Source organism: Leuciscus leuciscus, assembly GCF_965113295.1.
Source record: "Leuciscus leuciscus genome assembly, chromosome: 6".
Lineage (NCBI taxonomy): Eukaryota > Metazoa > Chordata > Actinopteri > Cypriniformes > Leuciscidae > Leuciscus > Leuciscus leuciscus.
Genome location: NC_138730.1, coordinates 47,835,970 through 47,858,183, shown reverse-complemented (window position 1 = coordinate 47,858,183; position 22,214 = coordinate 47,835,970). Strand labels below are relative to the sequence as shown.

At 38.6% G+C, this 22,214-nt stretch overlaps 2 protein-coding genes across 9 annotated transcripts in view; one reads left to right on the top strand and one right to left on the bottom strand.

Annotated features, from left to right (window-relative positions):
• The window catches only part of LOC309501179 (yjeF N-terminal domain-containing 3-like), a 16,481-nt gene extending 3,261 nt beyond the window's left edge, over positions 1-13,220 (top strand). Inside the window, exons 2-6 of the mRNA XM_082173246.1 lie at positions 9,506-9,614; positions 10,081-10,191; positions 10,683-10,796; positions 12,052-12,202; positions 12,861-13,220. Of these exons, the coding sequence (XP_082029372.1) occupies positions 9,506-9,614; positions 10,081-10,191; positions 10,683-10,796; positions 12,052-12,202; positions 12,861-13,057 (682 nt within the window). The 3' untranslated portion in view covers positions 13,058-13,220. The remainder of the gene's footprint in view (positions 1-9,505; positions 9,615-10,080; positions 10,192-10,682; positions 10,797-12,051; positions 12,203-12,860) is intronic.
• Positions 13,128-22,214, bottom strand: cirbpa (cold inducible RNA binding protein a). 8 transcript variants are annotated; one of them, XR_014206772.1, is made up of 8 exons: positions 22,104-22,214; positions 21,411-21,516; positions 21,188-21,294; positions 20,081-20,234; positions 19,845-20,004; positions 18,160-18,215; positions 14,107-14,180; positions 13,128-14,031 (listed from the first exon to the last, which is right to left on the bottom strand). XR_014206772.1 is itself a non-coding variant. In XM_082173266.1 (7 exons), the coding sequence occupies exons 2-7, from the start codon at positions 21,508-21,510 to the stop codon at positions 17,749-17,751; spliced, it is 591 nt and encodes a 196-aa protein (XP_082029392.1). In that variant the 5' UTR covers positions 21,511-21,516; positions 22,104-22,214; the 3' UTR covers positions 17,077-17,748. The 8 variants fall into 8 exon arrangements, 5 of the variants coding, with proteins under 5 accessions (XP_082029392.1, XP_082029393.1, XP_082029394.1 ...); XR_014206773.1 differs by lacking the exon at positions 13,128-14,031 and having other exon boundaries at positions 14,102-14,180; positions 19,840-20,004; XM_082173266.1 differs by lacking the exons at positions 13,128-14,031; positions 14,107-14,180 and adding an exon at positions 17,077-17,762.

The following is a 22,214-nucleotide window of genomic DNA, read 5'->3' as shown; positions in this document are numbered from 1 at the left end:
AAGTGAAATACAGTAGCCAATATTTTTTAAAGTTATTAGCACACATCTTTTAAGTTAGTAGTAGGGGAGAGCGGGGCACAAAGTAACGCTTTTGACTTTCTCAGTTTGTGTAAATCTACTTATGGTTCAGAGTATTTATTTTTTCCCACATTAATTTCCCACATGTCTAGTACAATTATGTGGTTTTGTTTTATTAATACAGTATATACTTTTTTCTGGATATAACGCAAAAGAATGGAAGTGAAATGTGACAACATGCCCCATAGGTGGGGTACACTGTAACATGACCATATGACAGCTTACAATGTTATCTGATCTAATAAACGAAATATACAAGACAAACTAAAATATTTTCTAAATAAAATAGAATTAAAAAACTTTTTCATATAAAATAATGCCATTTTTTAATAATTAAATATAAACTCATTTTTGAGTTTTGACTACGAACACATGAAAACACAGCTATACAACATAGTTCAAAACAAATAAATAATTAGTAATTTCTGAACATTGACTCTCAGTCTTTATTCACCTTTTTCTCAATAAAATTAATAAAAGAATAGAATATAATAGCATATTTCTAATTGGGGCACATTGTAACGCAGTGTGACAACATGCCCCGCCTGCACAACTGGGGTTTAAACCCTGCTAGTGTCTTCTGCTAGTTAGTGAAGCATTAAAGAACTATCTCAACTGTTAAATAACATCTTGGAGATTAAAATAATATCAGATTTGTCTAATTTTAAATAAACACAAAAAATAGAGATGAAAAATTAACTTAAGAAATTTACTTTTGCTATGGTTTAATAAATGTCTATGGATATCTTCCAAAAAAAAAAAATGTATTTGCGCAAATTTTTCTCTATATAGTGTTGATATGGCAACTAGTAAATACACAGAGTTTCATCATCCAAGCATGTGTGGAAGTATTTAAAACAAGTGTGTTACAGCTAGCCCCGTGTTACGTTGTGCCCCGCGCTCCCCTAGACCTCTAATACAGTTCCACTTCAGAAGAAAAACTCAAACTACAAGACCACTACACAAGAACTACTGTGATCCAATGCAATGGCTAAAACCTTCAAATGATTTAATCCTGGATATATTGCCGAGCTGGCCTTGCTGTGGTGGATTAGCTTGCGTGTCTCTTTCCATGTCAGCTGACCTTTTTGTATCACCATTGGTGAATTGCTTTGGTAGAGACCAGACAAAGATCAGCTCTTAATCACTTGTCACTGTGATGTCTAATTTTGATCACATAACATGAGTTTACAGATAATTCATTAACCCATGTATAGTAATATTTAGTATTACAGGAGCAAATTTTAAAACATATCTTATATTTTAAAGTTTAAAGACCTTTTTTGTGAAAGTGTGCTCATATTTACATGTATTTATGGTGAAATATGTTATTGCATTTTATGTTTCTGGCAGCTTTTAATCCATTTTCCCATTACGAAATCCATATTTGACCCCCAGGGGTCAAATTTCAAGCGCCTACGGTCCTAAATCTGATCAGACCCCCTTTGTGAGCCTTCATACCAAATGTGATGCTTTTATCGCAAAGTGATTGATTTTTGCGCTTAACCGCCCTACTAATGTGAATACAGTAAAGTGTAATTTATTCCTGTGATCAAAGCTGAATGTTCAGCATCATTACTCCAGTCTTCAGAGACACATGATCCTTCACAAACATTTATGATTATCATCAGTGTTGAACACAGTTGAGCTGCTTCAGATTTGTGTGGAAACGCTTCCATTCAAAAGTTTGAGGGAAGAAAGATTAGAAGTTCATGCTCTTATGCATCAAGGACGCATTACATTGATCAGAAGTGAGAGTAAAGACAGTTGTAATGTTAAAATGATTAAAGGATTAAACGCTGTTCTTTTGCACTTTCTGTTCATCAAAGAATCCTGAAAAATAAAATGTATCACAATTTCCAAAAAAAGAAATTAACCTGTTATCAACGCTGATAATAATCAGAAATGAGCAGCAAATCAGCATATTATTATGTTTCAGAGTTTCAGTGTTTCAGTGTTTAATGGTTTCAGGGTTTCAGGGTTTCAGTGTTTCAGTGTTTAATGGTTTCAGGGTTTCAGGGTTTCAGTGTTTCAGATAGATAGATAGATAGATAGATAGATAGATAGATAGATAGATAGATAGATAGATAGATAGATAGTTTATTATAAAAGCATAAATCTAGCTTACACATTTACCCAAATTATCATATGCCTGTTTAACCGAAGTTAATTTGGGTGTGTTTCTCCATCCCCAATGTCACTCTCTGGGCCCTATCTTGTACACGACGCATGTATCATTCCTATTTTGCACCCGCGCAATGCGGACTCTTCCCTCCACAGACGCACGTCGGTAAGTTAGGAAATACACTTGCGCTCCCGGGGGCGGTTCAGCGCAAAGAGGAGGCGTGTTCCGGTGCAAACGTTCCTTCATGCTATTTTGCAGGTTTAGAAAACAATTGCGCCACAGACTAGGAGAAAATAGTCTAAAGTCAGTGGCGCGTTGCGCATGTTATTCAGATGCTATTTTAAGGGCGCATGCTTGGCCATAATGTAGCGTGAGCACAACACACACACTCTTTGATTCTCTCATCTACACAGAAGCAGCAGTTTTCATTTTTGCAAATCATACATTATTACGATAGATAGATAGATAGATAGATAGATAGATAGATAGATAGATAGATAGATAGATAGATAGATAGATAGATAGATAGATAGATAGATAGATAGATAGATAGACAATTTATTATAAAAGCATACAGCTAGCTTACACATTTACCCAATTTATCATACGCCTGTTTAAGTAAGGAATAATTGACAACAGGCCGTTGAATTATTAGAAAAATAATGCACACCCGAGGTGGTAATGCGGTCACGACGCTAAGCGGAGTGCATTATTTTTCTAATAATTCAACGGCCTGAAGTCAATTATTCCGCTTATACTACAGTTACCACACCTCGAAACATTGTTCAGATTATGTATTTCAAGACGTTTGTAAAGTTTTTGTCATTAAAACGCTCTTGTATGTAGGACTAATTTCTTACGCATCTAATCCCATGCCTCCGTTGCTAATTCCAAAACGTCATTTCAGAGTTAGTAACGGAGGTTTGAGCCGCTGATAGCAGACTAATGCTGGGGACACACGACTAGCTGACACATTCTCTGACTGGTTTCATCGACTGCAGCAGATTTTAAACACCGACTTTGAACACAGACTGAACGCGCTGAACACGCGTTTGGGCATGATCAGTCATAAGTATCAAATTACATTCATAACCGGCCTTAAAGTGTGTTCCCGGCTTTATGCAGTTATTAGAGAGAGATGTTGCAATAATGAGACAGAAAAGCATGTGCGTCAATATTATTATTTATTAATTAATTAAATTCGTTTTAATTAATTCGTTAATTCTTTTTTTTTTCTATTATTGACAGATGACAGTAGACTAGCCAAATAAATGAAACCCAAAGCCCTTTTAACAAGTAGGCCTATCAATAATTATTTATTTGTTAAATTATCTGCAATAAAAATCCGTGCTGCAGGACTATCCATTTATTTAGCCTATATTCAGTTTAATTTTCTATTGATTATAGATAGGACTTTATATTTATATATATAAATTTATATTTATTCAAATTAAACAACATGTTTCTATTGATTGTGAAGCTAGACATTGAAAATTGCAGATCAAGCGCATGGGGCGAAATGCTTTTTCTTGTTATGAATTGTATCCTATTTTCCGTTATTACAGTTGACTACGCGAAGTGATATGGAGCTGTAATGCGGTCAAGACCTGCCTGGAACTACTTTAGCCGTGCGTTTCCCTGAAAATAATGCACACCTTAGAACGTTCGTCAACCAATCAGATTCAAGCATTCAACAGCCCTGTAGTATAACCGAAGTTAATTTGAGTGGGTTTCTCCATCCCCAATGTCACTTCTCTCTTTTACGGCCCTGACGAGAACGTCGGTCTCCTCGGCTGTGAACCGCTCCTGGCGCGCGTCTGGCAAATCCGCCGTTATAATAGCAATCCGCCATGGAACAAGCGCGCCTGCTCTTAAAGGGACTGTGAGATGACGCTCTGATTGGTTTATTTCACGCTACGCCCAAACCACACCTATGAGTAATGAAGCTCTTCAGACCAACACATTTTAGATTTGCGTCGGGCGCAAGAGTCATTTAGCCCGCCGGTATAATAGCAACAGCGCCCGAGACCCGCCCACAAAGTTACTTGCGTTTCGCGCTTGATACTTGCGTTTCAGATCGTTAAAATAGGGCCCTCAGTGTTTAATGGTTTCAATGGTTTCAGTGGTTTCAGTGTTTCAGTGGTTTCAGTGTTTTCAGTGGTTTCAGTGTTTAATGGTTTCAGTGTTTTAGTATTTTCAGTGTTTCAGTGTTTCAGAGTTTCAGTGTTTCAGTGGTTTCAGTGGTTTCAGTGTTTCAGTGGTTTCAGTGTTTCAGTGTTAAATGGTTTCAGTGTTTTAGTATTTTCAGTGTTTCAGTGGTTTCAGTGGTTTCAGTGGTTTGTGTTTCAGTGGTTTCAGTGTTTAATGGTTTCAGTGGTTTCAGAGTTTCAGTGTTTAATGGTTTCAGTAGTTTCAGAGTTTCAGTGTTTCAGTGTTTCAGAGTTTCAGAGTTTCAGAGTTTCAGTGTTTTCAGTGTTTCAGTGTTTCAGAGTTTCAGAGTTTCAGAGTTTCAGTGGTTTCAGTGGTTTCAGTGTTTCAGTGTTTTCAGTGTTTCAGAGTTTCAGTGTTGTTCTGAGTTTCAGAGTTTCAGAGTTTCAGTGTTTCAGTGTTTCAGTGGTTTCAGTGTTTCAGAGTTTCAGTGTTTCAGTGTTTTCAGTGGTTTCAGTGTTTCAGTGGTTTCAGTGTTTCAGAGTTTCAGTGTTTCAGTGTTTTCAGTGGTTTCAGTGTTTCAGTGTTTTCAGTGTTTCAGTGTTTCAGTGTTTTAGTATTTTCAGTGTTTCAGAGTTTCAGTGTTTCAGAGTTTCAGAGTTTCAGTGGTTTCAGTGTTTTCAGTGTTTCAGTGTTTCAGTGTTTAATGGTTTCAGTGTTTTAGTATTTTCAGTGTTTCAGTGTTTCAGAGTTTCAGAGTTTCAGTGTTTCAGTGTTTCAGTGTTTCAGTGGTTTCAGTGTTTCAGTGGTTTCAGTGTTTCAGTGTTAAATGGTTTCAGTGTTTTAGTATTTTCAGTGTTTCAGTGGTTTCAGTGGTTTCAGTGGTTTGTGTTTCAGTGGTTTCAGTGTTTAATGGTTTCAGTGGTTTCAGAGTTTCAGTGTTTAATGGTTTCAGTAGTTTCAGAGTTTCAGAGTTTCAGTGTTTCAGTGTTTCAGAGTTTCAGAGTTTCAGTGTTTCAGTGTTTCAGAGTTTCAGAGTTTCAGTGTTTCAGTGTTTCAGTGTTTCAGAGTTTCAGTGTTTTCAGTGTTTCAGAGTTTAATGGTTTCAGTGTTTCAGAGTTTAATGGTTTCAGTGTTTCAGTGGTTTCAGTGTTTCAGTGGTTTCAATGTTTCAGTGGTTTCAGTGTTTCAGTGTTTAATGGTTTCAGTGTTTTAGTATTTTCAGTGTTTCAGTGGTTTCAGTGTTTAATGGTTTCAATGGTTTCAGAGTTTCAGTGTTTTCAGTGTTTCAGTGTTTTCAGTGGTTTTCAGTGTTTCAGTGGTTTCAGTGTTTTCAGTGTTTTCTGTGGTTTTAGTATTTTCTGTGTTTTAGTATTTTCAGTGTTTTCAGAGTTTCAGTGTTTCAGTGTTTAATGGTTTCAGTGTTGTAGTATTTTCAGTGTTTCAGTGGTTTCAGTGGTTTCAGTGGTTTCAGGGTTTCAGTGGTTTCAGTGTTTAATGGTTTCAGTGGTTTCAGAGTTTCAGTGTTTAATGGTTTCAGAGTTTAATGGTTTCAGAGTTTAATGGTTTCAGTGTTTTAGTATTTTCAGTGTTTCAGTGGTTTCAGAGTTTCAGTGTTTAATGGTTTCAATGGTTTCAGTGTTTCAGTGGTTTCAGTGTTTCAGTGGTTTCAGTGTTTTCAGTGTTTTCAGTTTTTTCAGTGTTTCGGTGGTTTCAGTGTTTTCAGTGTTTTAGTGTTTTCAGTGTTTTCAGTGGTTTCAGTGGTTTCAGTGTTTTCAGTGTTTCAGTGGTTTCAGTGTTTTAGTATTTTCAGTGTTTCAGTGTTTCAGTGTTTTCAGTGGTTTCAGTGTTTTAATATTTTCAGTGTTTCAGTGTTTTCAGTGGTTTCAGTGTTTCAGTGTTTTCAGTGTTTCAGTGGTTTCAGTGTTTTCTGTGGTTTCAGTGTTTTCAGTGGTTTTCAGTGTTTTCAGTGTTTTCAGTGTTTCAGTGGTTTCAGTGTTTTCTGTGGTTTCAGTGTTTTAATATTTTCAGTGTTTCAGTGTTTTCAGTGGTTTCAGTGTTTCAGTGTTTTCAGTGTTTCAGTGGTTTCAGTGTTTTCTGTGGTTTCAGTGTTTTCTGTGGTTTCAGTGTTTTCAGTGTTTTCAGTGTTTTAGTATTTTCAGTGTTTCAGTGTTTTCAGTGGTTTCAGTGTTTCAGTGTTTTCAGTGTTTCAGTGGTTTCAGTGTTTTCTGTGGTTTCAGTGTTTTCAGTGGTTTTAGTGTTTTAATATTTTCAGTGTTTCAGTGTTTTCAGTGGTTTCAGTGTTTCAGTGTTTTCAGTGTTTCAGTGGTTTCAGTGTTTTCTGTGGTTTCAGTGTTTTCTGTGGTTTCAGTGTTTTCAGTGTTTTCAGTGTTTTAGTATTTTCAGTGTTTCAGTGGTTTCAGTGTTTTCAGTGGTTTTCAGTGTTTCAGTGTTTTCAGTGTTTCGGTGGTTTCAGTGTTTTAGTATTTTCAGTGTTTCAGTGGTTTCAGTGATTTCAGTGGTTTCAGTGATTTCAGTGGTTTCAGTGTTTCAGTGTTTTCAGTGGTTTCAGTGTTTTAGTATTTTCAGTGTTTCAGTGTTTTAATATTTTCAGTGTTTCAGTGTTTTCAGTGTTTCAGTGGTTTCAGTGTTTTCTGTGGTTTCAGTGTTTTCAGTGTTTTAGTATTTTCAGTGTTTCAGTGGTTTCAGTGTTTTCAGTGGTTTTCAGTGTTTTCAGTGTTTCGGTGGTTTCGGTGTTTTAGTATTTTCAGTGTTTCAGTGGTTTCAGTGTTTTAGTATTTTCAGTGGTTTCAGTGTTTTCATTGTTTCAGTGTTTAATGGTTTCAGAGTTTTAGTATTTTCAGTGTTTCAATGTTTCAGTGTTTTCATTGTTTCAGTGTTTCAGTGTTTAATGGTTTCAGTGTTTTAGTATTTTCAGTGTTTCAATGTTTCAATGTTTCAGTGTTTCAGTGTTTTCAGTGTTTAATGGTTTCAGAGTTTAATGGTTTCAGTGGTTTCAGAGTTTAATGTTTTCAGTGTTTCAGAGTTTAATGGTTTCAGTGGTTTCAGTGTTTCAGAGTTTAATGGTTTCAGTGTTTCAGTGTTTCAGTGGTTTCAATGTTTCAGTGGTTTCAGTGTTTAATGGTTTCAGTGTTTAATGGTTTCAGTGTTTTAGTATTTTCAGTGTTTCAGTGTTTCAGAGTTTCAGTGTTTAATGGTTTCAGTGGTTTCAGTGTTTTAGTATTTTCAGTGTTTTAGTATTTTCAGTGTTTCAGTGGTTTCAGTGTTTTCATTGTTTCAGTGTTTAATGGTTTCAGTGTTTTATAGTATTTTCAGTGTTTCAGTGGTTTCATTGTTTCAGTGTTTAATGGTTTCAGTGTTTTAGTATTTTCAGTGGTTCAGTGGTTCAGTGTTTCAATGTTTCAGTGTTTAATGGTTTCAGTGGTTTCAGTGTTTTAGTATTTTCAGTGTTTTAGTATTTTCAGTGTTTCAGTGGTTTCAGTGTTTTCATTGTTTCAGTGTTTAATGGTTTCAGTGTTTTATAGTATTTTCAGTGTTTCAGTGGTTTCATTGTTTCAGTGTTTAATGGTTTCAGTGTTTTAGTATTTTCAGTGGTTCAATGTTTCAATGTTTCAGTGTTTTCAGTGTTTAATGGTTTCAGTGGTTTCAGTGTTTTAGTATTTTCAGTGTTTTAGTATTTTCAGTGTTTCAGTGGTTTCAGTGTTTTCATTGTTTCAGTGTTTAATGGTTTCAGTGTTTTATAGTATTTTCAGTGTTTCAGTGGTTTCATTGTTTCAGTGTTTAATGGTTTCAGTGTTTTAGTATTTTCAGTGGTTCAATGTTTCAATGTTTCAGTGTTTTCAGTGTTTAATGGTTTCAGTGGTTTCAGTGTTTTCAGGGTTTCAGTGTTTTCAATGTTTCAATGTTTCAATGTTTCAGGGTTTCAGAGTTTAATGGTTTCAGTGTTTCAGTGGTTTCAGTGTTTTCAATGTTTCAGGGTTTCATTGCTTTCAATGTTTCAGTGTTTCAGTGTTTCAGTGTTTTCAATGTTTCAGGGTTTCATTGCTTTCAATGTTTCAGTGGTTTCAGTGTTTCAGTGTTTTTAATGTTTCAGGGTTTCAGTGTTTTCAATGTTTCAGTGTTTCAGGGCTTCAGTGTTTCAGGGCTTCAGGGTTTCAGTGGTTTGAGTGTTTCAGTGTTTCATTGGTTTGAGTGTTTCAGTGTTTCAGGGCTTCAGGGTTTCAGTGTTTCAGTGTTTCAGTGGTTTGAGTGTTTCAGTGGTTTGAGTGTTTCAGTGGTTTCAGTGTTAAAGTGGTTTCAGTGTTTCAGTGGTTTCAGTGTTAAAGTGGTTTCAGTGTTTCAGTGGTTTGAGTGTTTCAGTGTTTCATTGGTTTGAGTGTTTCAGTGTTTCGGTGTTTCAGTGTTTCATTGGTTTGAGTGTTTCAGTGTTTCAGTGTTTCAGTGTTTCAGTGGTTTCATTGTTTCAGGGTTTCAGTGTTAAAGTGGTTTCAGTGGTTTCAGTGTTAAAGTGGTTTCAGTGTTTCAGTGGTTTGAGTGTTTCAGTGTTTCATTGGTTTGAGTGTTTCAGTGTTTCGGTGTTTCAGTGTTTCATTGGTTTGAGTGTTTCAGTGTTTCAGTGTTTCAGTGGTTTCATTGTTTCAGGGTTTCAGTGTTAAAGTGGTTTCAGTGTTAAAGTGTTTCAGTGGTTTCAGTGTTAAAGTGGTTTCAGTGTTTCAGTGTTTCAGTGTTTCAGTTTGATGATTTCATGGTACAGATGTGACGACCGACGAGGGAAGCGTTCCAGCTTTGGCTGAGTCTCAAGATGCTGAAGCGAATGATGATTTGATCTGATGTTCGGGCTCCTGTGTGGAAGGATCTGTTGTCGGGTCTTTTCCCTGCATGAGTTCAGGAACTGAGAAGCCGAACGCCTCAGGGATTCCCTATCGATCCCGATCACAGAAGGGCAGCGGATCATCTTCCCACAGGAGTCCTGGAGCAAACACATCCCGATGACGACGATCAGCACAAGACACACTTAGTGCTTTTAGTCACACATTCATTTCCATTTCTTGCAGGTTTAACTTTCATTACTCATGTTTAAAACTAGTATATTTCCAGAGTTCATCCCAAGTTGTTTATTTATCATATTTACAGTAAAGAGGAGGCAGTTTCCATGGAGACGGAGTTGCTAAGGGATTATGGTTTCGGACGGCAACAGCTGACGGAGATTCTGGGACACGCGTGTGCGAACGCCATCGCAAAGGTCTTTAATCATTACATTCACCATTCATGTACCATTCATCACCAAAAAATTGTTAAAATGTAGTGAGTTGTGCTTACAAATATCTGTCAGAGGAGTCAGAAATAATCCTGTTTTCACTTTGAATAAAAAAAAAAATGTCTGACTCTATTGGCAGATATTAGTTCTTGTTTTAGTCTTAAACTCACTTCATTTTGATGCATTTTTCATTGAACAAGAAAATTCTATTTCAGTGTTTCTACTTCACATGCATTACTTGCCAATTCTTTGTGATTATTTGTGACAATTTGAGTAAATTCTACACCAACTTTTTGTCATTGTAGAAACAATTTTCACTCAGAAATGATTTGTGAAACTTATTAGCAATTTATGAGTTGGTTCGTAACACACTGAATTAAAGTAGAAAGACAGTCTTTCTGTTTGTTAGTAATTATTAGTTGTTGATCAGGGATGTGATGATCTCTCTCAGGCCTTCCCGCTCTCGTCTCTGGAGAAACGCCAGGCCACGATTCTGGTGATCTGTGGACCGGATCAGAACGGGTGTGTGGGACTCGCGTGTGCTCGACATCTCCATGTGTTCGTGAGTGAACACACACACTTCAGTCATCATGACTGATGAACACACACACTTCAGTCATCATGACTGATGAACACACACACTTCAGTCCCCCATGAATATATGATTGAGCTGAAGAATGGAAGCTGGATCATATCCTTGGATATTTATATGAGCAATATCACACTCATAACCATGAGAAATGCCTCTATATCAGACGAGCTGCAGCTTTAATTTTGCGTTAAAAGATTGTTTTATTGGTAAAATGAAAGACTAGTTTCACATATCTTGTCTTTCAATAATTCAAGCACATTTCAAGTCCCTTTCCATAAATATTTTCAAGGGTTTTCCAGGACTTACATTTCAGAGAGTCAAATTCAGGCTCTTTAAGCACTTGTACGAACCCTGGATTTTTGATCATTTTCAGAAAACTTTCATGGAGTAGTGAAAGAGTTAGAGTGCCGATCAACTGAGTGACAGATCTCTGTGTGTGTGTGTGTGTGTGTGTGTGACAGGATTACATTCCCACCGTGTTCTGTCCCAAACGCTCCTCGGACCAACTCCATCAGGACCTGACGGTGCAGTGCGAGCGGATGGACCTGCCCTTCCTCTCCTACCTGCCCAACGAGGTCAGATAAACCAGGCTAAACTAGGCTAAACTAGACTAAACCAGACTAACCCTTCCTCTCCTACCTGCCCAACGAGGTCAGATAAACCAGGCTAAACCAGGCTAAACTAGACTAAACCAGACTAACCCTTCCTCTCCTACCTGCCCAACGAGGTCAGATAAACCAGGCTAAACCAGGCTAAACTAGACTAAACCAGACTAACCCTTCCTCTCCTACCTGCCCAACGAGGTCAGATAAACCAGGCTAAACTAGACTAAACCAGACTAACCCTTCCTCTCCTACCTGCCCAACGAGGTCAGATAAATCAGGCTAAACCAGGCTAAACTAGACTAAACCAGACTAACCCTTCCTCTCCTACCTGCCCAACGAGGTTAGATAAACCAGACTAAACCTTCCTCTCCTACCTGCCCAACCAGGTCAGATAAACCAGACTAAACCTTCCTCTCCTACCTGCCCAACCAGGTCAGATAAACCAGACTAACCCTTCCTCTCCTACCTGCCCAACGAGGTCAGATAAACCAGGCTAAACCAGGCTAAACTAGACTAAACCAGACTAACCCTTCCTCTCCTACCTGCCCAACGAGGTTAGATAAACCAGACTAAACCTTCCTCTCCTACCTGCCCAACCAGGTCAGATAAACCAGACTAAACCAGTCTAAAACAGACTAAACTAGACTAAACCAGGCTAAACTAGACTAAGCCAGACTAAACCTTCCTCTCCTATCTGCCCAACCAGGTCAGATAAACCAGACTAAACCAGACTAAACCAGGCTAAACCACTGCAAACAGGGCCAAAAAAAGTGCTTCAGGCTACTTCTTAATGCTTTCTGAAGAAAAGTAGTTTGTAGTAGTGTTGAGTTTTCCTTCCCAGACAGCAACATAGTTACATAACATTAACATAACTTTACTGAATGCATTAATGAACATGAACAATTGTATTTTTACTAAATGTTATTTAATGGTAACAAAGGTTAATAAATGTTTTGCTCATTGTTTGTTGGTGTTCGTTCTACAGCATTTATTAATGTTAATTTCAACCTTTACTAATAAAATTCTGAAGTCAAAAGTTGTGCCTGTTAACATTAGAACTCTGGAGTATAGTTTCTTGTTAGTTCATGTTAACTGATGCATTATGGTCAAGAAAACTAGTTTGATCTGTTAACCTCAAAACATCCAGTAAATCACAGTGAGAATGAACAGGGGAATCAGTGTTTTAGATGATCAATAATAACATTCTCTGGTTTTCTTCTTGAAGCTGCAGCTCCTCAACGAAGCGTATAACCTGGTTGTGGACGCGGTTCTGGGTCCCGAAACGGACCTGGCGTCGGTCGGCGAGCCCTTGACTGGAGTTCTGCAGACTCTACGAGGACTCAAAGTCCCGGTCGCCAGCCTGGACATCCCGTCAGGTGCCGAACCGCTCGAGTGTTAGCAGTGAGAGTCCGTGAGCATGAACATTAGCATCTCGATCATGAGCGGCAGGTTTGGTAGATGTAGAACCTTTTAAGGGTTCCCATCATGCATTCTAATTTTAATAAAATTTTCTGAATGAAATGACTCGTTAACATACTTTATCAGCAGAAAAATGTATATATAACTTTTTAGAGGTTCTTATCATGCATTTATTTTTTTTACTGCATTTTAATTTCTATAACATTTTCTGATTTAAAAACTCATTAACACTTATCAGTAGAACATTTTATGTATAGAACCTTTTAAGGGTTCCCATCATGCATTTAGGTTTTTTTAATGCATTTTCTGCTGATAAAATATGTTAATGAGTTGTTTAATTCAGAATATTCTATTAACATTTTATATATAGAACCTTTTAGGGGTTCCTATCATGCATTTAGGATTTTTTAATTAAACACCTCATTAACACTTAATCAGCAGAAAAATGTGGGGAAAAAAAACTTAAAAACGTTTCTCCTTGAATAGAACCTTTTAGGCATGAAGGGTTCTTTAAATGGAGTCCAGAACACTAGGGTTCCCTCTATAAGTGTGTGTGTGTGTGTGTGTGTGTGTGTGTGTGTGTGTGTGTGTGTGTGTGTGTGTGTGTGTCCACAGGCTGGGATGCGGATGAAGCTCGTCCTGAGGGAATCAGTCCTGCGCTCCTGGTTTCCCTGATGATTCCCAAGCGATGCGCTCGGAGTTTCCCGGGATCTCACTTCCTGGCGGGACGCTTCCTTCCCTACGACATCCAGAAGAAGTACGAGCTGAACCTGCCCCGCTTTCCCGGGACCGACCCGGTCGTGGAGCTGTGACCGAGTGTGTGTGTGTGTGTGTGTGTGCGTGTGTGTGTAGATCGAGGGACACAAACACGAGTCAACAACAGACATGTGAATGTTCGACTTTATTAAAGTATAAATGTTTGCTCAATGTTCTTCCAGTGTTACATTTACTAAATAAAACGTGTTTTTGTCCAAAGCTTGTGTCTGATGAATGACCACTTCAGAACGGCAGGATTAAACACTTTAAAGTGCAAATCAGTGTCATCGTAGAGTAAACTCTGGCCCTTCTACATTCAGATGGACTGTGTAACGCCGGAGAGCAAACGCTCATGATGTGGTGGTGATGTCAGTCAGGGTTTCTGCAGGTTTGGTGAGTGTTTTAGGAAGATGTAAGGAATAAACTGAAGGAACACATCAGCATCAGCATGTTCTGTCTGAGACACACAGGTGTGTGTTAGCAACACTTCAGAGTTCGGAAATGCAACTGCCAACAGATTTGCTAGTTCATGAATCCCTCTATTCCCAACCAATAGAATATGGAAATATAACTTTAGCTCTATGTTCTGATCACACGGCACAAACACATTATATTTTCACGATCTTCCAGTGTTTTCAAGTGCAAATGTCTCTTAATATTCTGTCATTTTGTATCTCCAGTAAATGTATCTTGATTTGTCGTGTTTTCTGCTAAACTGATCAAATTGAACAAAGATCTGCGGATGGACCCATTTTCATAACTTATCCACAGTTCTTGTTCAGTTTTACAGGATGTTTTACATTTGCATCTTAAGTGTATCTTGATTTAAAGTTGTTTTGGTAAAATACTGAGGAAGATATAAATTTTTTTGATGCCGTGACTTTATAAATGTAAGACACTCTGCTCATATTTAAGACCGATGTGTGTACGTGCAAATGAAGAGTTAAAGACCCGCAGAAACCCTGAGAAGTGCACATTTACACACAATCTCATTCATCACAGCATCATCATCATCATCATCATCTGGAACCTGGAACCAGAAGAGACTCAGATCAGACTCTAATGATCTACACTTGATAACGAGATGTTAAAGTGTGATACGCACCTCACCCGTTCCTCTCGGGGGGAAAACAGCGCTCGACGGCCTCGACCTTCTTCAACACGAGGTCAGAGACTAACCTGGATGAAACCAAAGAAGAGAATTAACCCCTGGAACGCAGGACTCACGTGCTAGCACAGAACAAGCTTTAGAGTCTGGTCAAAAACAGTGCTAAGGTAACGGTTCACAAATTGAGCTGTGTGTGAGTGTGTGTGTGCGTGAGTGTGTGTGTGAGAGAGACTCCAGCACACTCTGAACGTCCCGGGACTCAGATCTACATGCAGACGCAGCTGAAGCACATTACACATGAACATGAGCAAAGGAAGGTTACCTCACACACTACTGAGCGCTCGGGCTTGGCTTCGGAAGGAGATCCGGCATGAGTCTTTACAGGAGCAGAACGCTTGGATTCAGAGAAGCATTGGGTGGAACACACTCATCAAACTAGCATGTTAGCGCTCCCTAGCACTTCCCCTGGAGAGCTTGAGGAGAACCTTTAATGCACCCGATCTTGGGCTGGCTGAACTATTAAACTACATGAACATGGGTTTAGTCATTAAAGTGCAGCTAACGAGACATTAAACTCTCTTTGGTTTGAGTGTCTATTAATCTTCAGGCTTTAGAGAGATCATGTGCTTCCGGATGATCAACTAGTTATATTCATAACCCCTTTAATGATCATATTCAGGACTGTGTTATACACTCTTGCTTTGTGACACTGACAATTAACAATCCTCACCCAGAATAAATGAATCCTCATTGCATAATTATTATTTTTTTATAATAGGCACATCTACTCACTTCAACTACTGTAACTTTTGTTTCTGCATTACAATTGTGCAGTTCAGTTACAATAAAGATTTAATTCAGAATGAAAAACAAAAAACACAGTAATGAAAATAAGCGTGCCGAATTATATTAAAGATTCTCTGCATTTTAATAGGAAACATGAACTTTTTAATGCACGACTAACAGATAATTAGAACAAGCACTTGCGCCAAATTATTCAATTCAATCATTTAAAAAAGATCCAATTTAATTATTTTTCGTTACTCAGTATATTAGCTTACTCAGTATATCAGCTTACTCAGTATATTAGCTTACTCAGTATATCAGCTTACTCTGTATATTAGCTTACTCTGTATATTAGCTTACTCAGTATATCAGCTTACTCAGTATATTAGCTTACTCTGTATATTAGCTTACTCAGTATATCAGCTTACTCAGTATATCAGCTTACTCAGTATATCAGCTTACTCAGTATATCAGCTTACTCAGTATATTAGCTTACTCAGTATATCAGCTTACTCAGTATATCAGCTTACTCAGTATATTAGCTTACTCAGTATATCAGCTTACTCAGTATATCAGCTTACTCAGTATATCAGCTTACTCAGTATATTAGCTTACTCAGTATATTAGCTTACTCTGTATATCAGCTTACTCAGTATATTAGCTTACTCAGTATATTAGCTAACTCAGTATATCAGCTTACTCAGTATATTAGCTTACTCTGTATATTAGCTTACTCAGTATATCAGCATACTCAGTATATCAGCTTACTCAGTATATCAGCTTACTCAGTATATTAGCTTACTCAGTATATTAGCTTACTCAGTATATCAGCTAACTCAGTATATCAGCTAACTCAGTATATCAGCTTACTCAGTATATTAGCTTACTCAGTATATTAGCTTACTCAGTATATCAGCTTACTCAGTATATTAGCTTACTCAGTATATTAGCTTACTCAATGCGAGTCATCTTTCATTCTCTGCATTTAAATAAGCTAATTTACTTATTTTTGAGTACATGACTAACAGATAAGCCCCTTTCACACAGCGCTTTGAACCCGGCAAATTGCCAGAGCGCCTTCTGTGTGAACGCAAACTCGACCCGGGATTTAAGCCGGGATCGATGCCGGGTCGGGACCTAGTAACATTGCCGTGTTCAGTCCCGGAACGCGCGCTGTGTGAACAAAAGCCGTAATAATGCCGTGTCGTAGTGATGACGCTGAAGCCGGGCTCGTTCTCCAGCTGTGAAACGGTACGTAATGCGCAAGTTTATGATCGAATCAGAGAAACAAATGCACAAGCGAGGTTTCTCGAGAGAGAGAGAGATCGCAGCTCATAAGCAAACTTAAGACGCTGCTGAGATTACAAGTCACATCGATGTCACGTGTCTTTACGGCATTTTTACGGGTTGTGTGTGAACGCACTCTCTGATTCCGGAAAATCACTGGCAGTGTGAATGACCAAAATCAAACGAACCCGGGTCAAATCCCGGGTCACTTTATCCGTGTATTTTCCGGAATCTCTGTGTGAAAGGGGCTATAGTGTGATTAGAACGAGCACTAAAATATTAAATTCAATCATTTAAATTCAGCTACACTTTAAATTTAATGCATAAAGTAATGAAAATTACTGCTAAATTTTCTGTTTTTAAATGGAAATCTATTTTTCTTATTACTCTTAATTTCTGCTTTAATGAGCTAGCTAAAATTATTAATTTTGATCCTCTGCATTTAAAGCTGCTACATATTAATGCACGACTAACAGTAACTAGAACAAGCATGTGCTAAACTATTATGTTCAGTAAAACTTTAATTCAATTACAATTTTGAATGCATAAAAGTATTTTGTACTATAGTAACCAAGTATTCAATTTTAAAAAGCTACAATTTAATAATTCTTATTACTCTGTATATTTTAGTAAACTCAAAGCAAATATATTTAAATTAAACTGCATTCAAATCGGCTACATTTACTAATATACCGAGTGTGGGCTAAATTATTCAATTCAATAAGTTAAATTCAGCTACAACTGAAGTTACTGTAATAGTGAAATCAAGACTAGAACTGAGTTTAATGCAGCTCCCCTGATTATGGTAAAACTGAACTCTTTATATGAACCTCATGTTCTTCCCCCATCTTCACTTGTAGATTCTTTTGAAAGGCAACAACAGAATTCAAAGCGTTTGAACAAATCGTTTCGTTTAATAGGCTCCATGAAGCCACAATTGAAGAGCAACAAAAAAAAGAGAATAAAAACAAAATAGTGAGTCAAATTCTGATACAAAGAAAAAACAAGAGCACAAGGATTTCCCCAGTTCTGGAGTGTACTGTTAACAATTTCTGGTTCTCTTTCAAGTAAATATTCGATATATGTTAGTCAAGAGTCCATGATTAAAATGCAGGCGTAGAGCAGAGACCCTCGAGAACAGCAGCGACGGACACCAGGCTGAAAGGAATTCACTTTTTGGAAACTGGACATGGACAAATCAATGCCTGGCTTAGCAAAAGTAACAAAAGGAGCCGTTCTCTTAATGAGAGACTAGATCTACTGGAACAGTAATGGAATTAACAGAGGCTTTCGTTGAGCAAACACACTCTCCCCATAAAGCACAGGGATCCACAGTGACAGTGGAGATTGGTCAAATATAACGTTTATCAAGGTGGAGGAACCAGTCGGCGCTCTTCGTGACACGTGAACACATTCGTTCGTTCACGGCTTGATGAACAGAAACGGCCTTTTTCTTAAAAGTACAAGAACAGAACAGAAACAGGGAGAACAGCTACAAAACAAATCCAAGAATAGATCCATGAGTCTTTAGAAACGCTCGGCCAGTGTCGTGTCGGGTCTTGGGTTTTACTCGTGTACAGCTGAGGAGGAAGTATCACACATCAAGACACTGAAGAATCTCAACAGGTTTAAGACACAAAATCCCGCTAGCTAACCAACCAGAGCAAAGACATGAAAACAGGGTCGTTTCGAGCGATCCGGAGAATGAGAGCAACCGTTCCTCCAATGGAGATGATCGGATGAGTCATTTTGGGGTTTTTTTGTTTACTTGTCATGAAGATTGAGATCCAAATTGAAAATTGTGGCATTAAAGCATTTGTTTTATTAATCCATGTAAAAAAAAATAATAAAAAAAAAAGTAGTAGAAATGACTTGACTAATCCGCCCCGGTTGTAGAAACTCAAGAAAAGCCTGTTTTACCAGTCTGCGGCGACATGCTCGTATGGGGATTGTAGAGGCGAAGAAGCTAATACGTACCATAGCTATCATAGCTATCTCTGTAAGAGCTGCCTCGATCGCCGTAACTGGAACTCCTGCACACAGACAAACACGCGTGAGAAATGCACACACACACAGGGTAAGTAACTTCAGCTGGACTGAAGAACTAGAATTTTTTTTTTCTGCTGACATGTTGCACTGAATCTTGCAGTCTAGCGTGAAAAATGTATTGTCGCAGTCTAGCGTGAAAAACAGTTTCAGTCCAAGTATTGCAGTCTAATGCCAACGCAAGTTTCATTCCTAAACGTTTTTGATGGTAGACTGCAACAATTAAACATTTCAGTCTACCATCAAAACGATTAATTGACATCAAAAACGATTAATTGTGGCGGTCTAACGTCAAAAACTATTAATTGTGGCGGCCTAACGTCAAAAACGTTTAATTGTGGCGGCCTAACGTCAAAAACGTAATTGTGGCGGTCTAACGTCAAAAACGTTTAATTGTGGCGGTCTAACGTCAAAAACGTTTAATTGTGGCGGCCTAACGTCAAAAACGTTTAATTGTGGCGGTCTAACGTCAAAAACGTTTAATTGTGGCGGCCTAACGTCAAAAACGTTTCATTGTGGCGGTCTAACGTCAAAAACGTTTAATTGTGGCGGCCTAACGTCAAAAACGTAATTGTGGCGGTCTAACGTCAAAAACGTAATTGTGGCGGTCTAACGTCAAAAACGTTTAATTGTGGCGGTCTAACGTCAAAAACGTTTAATTGTGGCGGCCTAACGTCAAAAACGTTTAATTGTGGCGGCCTAACGTCAAAAACGTAATTGTGGCGGTCTAACGTCAAAAACGTTTAATTGTGGCGGCCTAACGTCAAAAACGTTTAATTGTGGCGGCCTAACGTCAAAAACGTTTAATTGTGGCGGCCTAACGTCAAAAACGTTTAATTGTGGCGGCCTAACGTCAAAAACTATTCATTGTGGCGGTCTAACGTCAAACTATTCATTGTGGCGGCCTAACGTCAAAAACTATTAATTGTGGCGGCCTAACGTCAAAAACGTTTAATTGTGGCGGCCTAACGTCAAAAACGTTTAATTGTGGCGGCCTAACGTCAAACTATTCATTGTGGCGGCCTAACGTCAAAAACTATTCATTGTGGCGGCCTAACGTCAAAAACTATTAATTGTGGCTGACTAACGTCAAAAACTATTAATTGTGGCGGCCTAACGTCAAAAACGTTTAATTGTGGCGGCCTAACGTCAAAAACGTTTAATTGTGGCGGCCTAACGTCAAAAACTATTAATTGTGGCGGTCTAACGTCAAAAACTATTCATTGTGGCGGCCTAACGTCAAAAACTATTAATTGTGGCTGCCTAACGTCAAAAACGTTTAATTGTGGCGGCCTAACGTCAAAAACGTTTAATTGTGGCGGCCTAACGTCAAAAACTATTCATTGTGGCGGTCTAACGTCAAAAACGTTTAATTGTGGCGGCCTAACGTCAAAAACGTTTAATTGTGGCGGCCTAACGTCAAAAACGTTTAATTGTGGCGGCCTAACGTCAAAAACGTTTAATTGTGGCGGCCTAACGTCAAAAACGTTTAATTGTGGCGGCCTAACGTCAAAAAGTGTTTCTTTGCAATCTGTCAAAGACAACATTAGTTCAGCACAGTCATGTGACAGTACAGCTCCACCTGTGTAGTATAATGATGAACACACACACCTCACCTGTCCCTGTTGTAGCCTCCTCCTCCACCGCCCCCCCCAGAGGAGTATCCCCCTCCTCCTCCTCCACTCTTGTATCCACCGCTGTAGCTTCGGTCTCCGCCGCCGTAACTACGGTCGCTACTGCCGTAACCGCGGTCTCCACCGCCGTATCCACCTCCGCCTTCAGAGAGCAAGACATTAACACACGCAGCTTTGAGAACATGCCACAGCACTCGTACACTGTGAGAGATCAGCACCTCTCGAACCTCCTCTTCCTCGGCCTCCCCTGAAGAAACCCCCACCTCCTCTTCCCCCTCCTCCTCCTCTGTAGGATCCTCCACCGGACCGGCCTCCTCCTCCGCCGCCACCCTTCCCGGCCTCGTCCACACGGATCGTACGCCCATCCACCGACTGATCATGCAACACAGAGAGGGCGTTAGTACACAAATACATGAAGGAACAAAGTGGATGAGACATGTACCCATCATTTCAACTCTGATTGGTTAAGTTTTCTGCACAGCATTATGGGTAATGTAGTTTTTCACCATGACTTCCATGTTTATTTTAAATTAAGCTGAAAGTAAATTCTGCACAGCATTATGGGAAATCAAACCTAATTGTTGCGGCCTAATGGCAAAAAAAAAAAGAAGTTTAATTGTCAAAAATGTTGAATTCCATCAGTCTATCAAAAAACGTTTAATTGTTGCGGACTAACATCAAAGTGTTTCATTGTTGCGGCTTAATGCCAAGAATTAAAAGTACACAAATACTTGGATGAACAGAAAGTAGATATGCCACTTTACCCATCATTTCAACTCTGTTGAAATTCTGCACAGCATTATGGGTAATAAGTTTTATTGTTGCAGTCTAACATAATTTATTTATTTATTTTTTTGCAGTCTAATGTCAAAAAAGTTTCATTGTTGCATCTAAACTGTTTAGGCCTGTCAATTCATTATCAAAAAGAGTTTCATTGTTGCGGACTGTCCTTTTTTTTTATCTAACATCAAAATAAAAAAAGTTTCACTGTTGCATTTTAATAGTTGTGGTCTAAACGTCAACTAACCCTAACACCAAAAATTAAGTACACAAATACTTAGAAAACAGATGAAACTTTTTACCCATCATTTCAACTATGATTGGTGTATTTTCTGCACAGCATTATGGGTAAAGTTTTTTTATGACTTCCACTGTTAAACATGTTTTTTTTAAATCATAAGTTGAAATAATGCAAAAAAATATGATTGAAGCAAAATTTAGTTTTTCCATTGTTACAATCTAATGAGAAACACTTTTGTTTTTTACTTTGAATCAACTGTTGTGCTCCAGTGCAAGTCAGATCTAGAAGTGTGTCAGTAACTAACCTTTCCATTCATCCCTTCCAGCGCATCCTTCGCATCATCTGGATTCTCGAAAGTCACAAAGCCGAATCCTCGGGATTTGTTGGTTTCTCTGTTTCGGGCCACATGAACTGAAGAGAGACAAATGTAATGAGCCACTTATGTAAATCACAGAAAGGCACACGAGCCAATCAAAAACAGCGCGGGCGCAGAGAAGCGCTGTGATTGGCGAGAGGGCGGGGCTTACCGTTGGTGATGACGCCATATTTGGAGAAGGCGTCTTCTAGCGACTGTTCGGTTGTGTCGAAACTCAATCCGCCGATAAACAGCTTTCCTTCGTCAGACATTCTGAGCTAAAAACACACGAATGTTGCACAAAAGCGTTAAAATGCAGTTTAGATATGCTCATATAAGCACACAAAAAATACGCATATTTATGACTCATGGCGGCCTGGCGCTAAAAATGGAAATAATGAATAAATAAAATGGCGGGAAGCGCGTATTGTCCGGTAAAAATAGATAATCAATCGGTTATTTCAATATTCATCCTGTGTTTTATACAATTAAACACTAAATCTGGGTCAGCGCGAGCACGCTGCTTCAAACTAGGTCAAACAATGGATTCCATACAACACACGAATGCTCGAATAAAATATAACGAGGGCAGATTTGAAACCACCATATGCGCATTATACTACATAAAATACTCAATCCTAGATTGTAAAAGTATCGATTAAGATATTACAGGTTGATTTAAACGGTTGTTCTCAGATGAGGATGATGAAGATCTCCATCACGCGCCGCCATTTTAAGCAGCGCGCGAGTCGAGAAGGCCAAACACGCACACATCTTAATCAATCCAACCGGCAAATAAGACATATCTAAACATAGTGAAGAACACATCGAGTAAAGTTAAAGAGTGTTGATTAAAGTGAGGTACCTGTGATGTCGCAGTAGTAGTGGGCGGATGAAATGGCGTGTGTGCGTCTCTAACGCCTTCAGAACTCCAGAGACGCAGGAACGAGCCGCGCGCCTCTTATATACCCGCGCG

Excerpts from the sequence above, each read along its gene's own strand:
- cirbpa (XM_082173266.1), bottom strand. The coding sequence starts at position 21,510 with ATGTCTGACGAAGGAAAGCTGTTTATCGGCGGATTGAGTTTCGACACA. Across the intron at positions 21,295-21,410 it reads ATATGGCGTCATCACCAACG|TTCATGTGGCCCGAAACAGA; the intron begins GTAAGCCCCGCC and ends GTCTCTCTTCAG. Across the intron at positions 20,235-21,187 it reads TGGAAGGGATGAATGGAAAG|TCGGTGGATGGGCGTACGAT; the intron begins GTTAGTTACTGA and ends TTGCATGATCAG.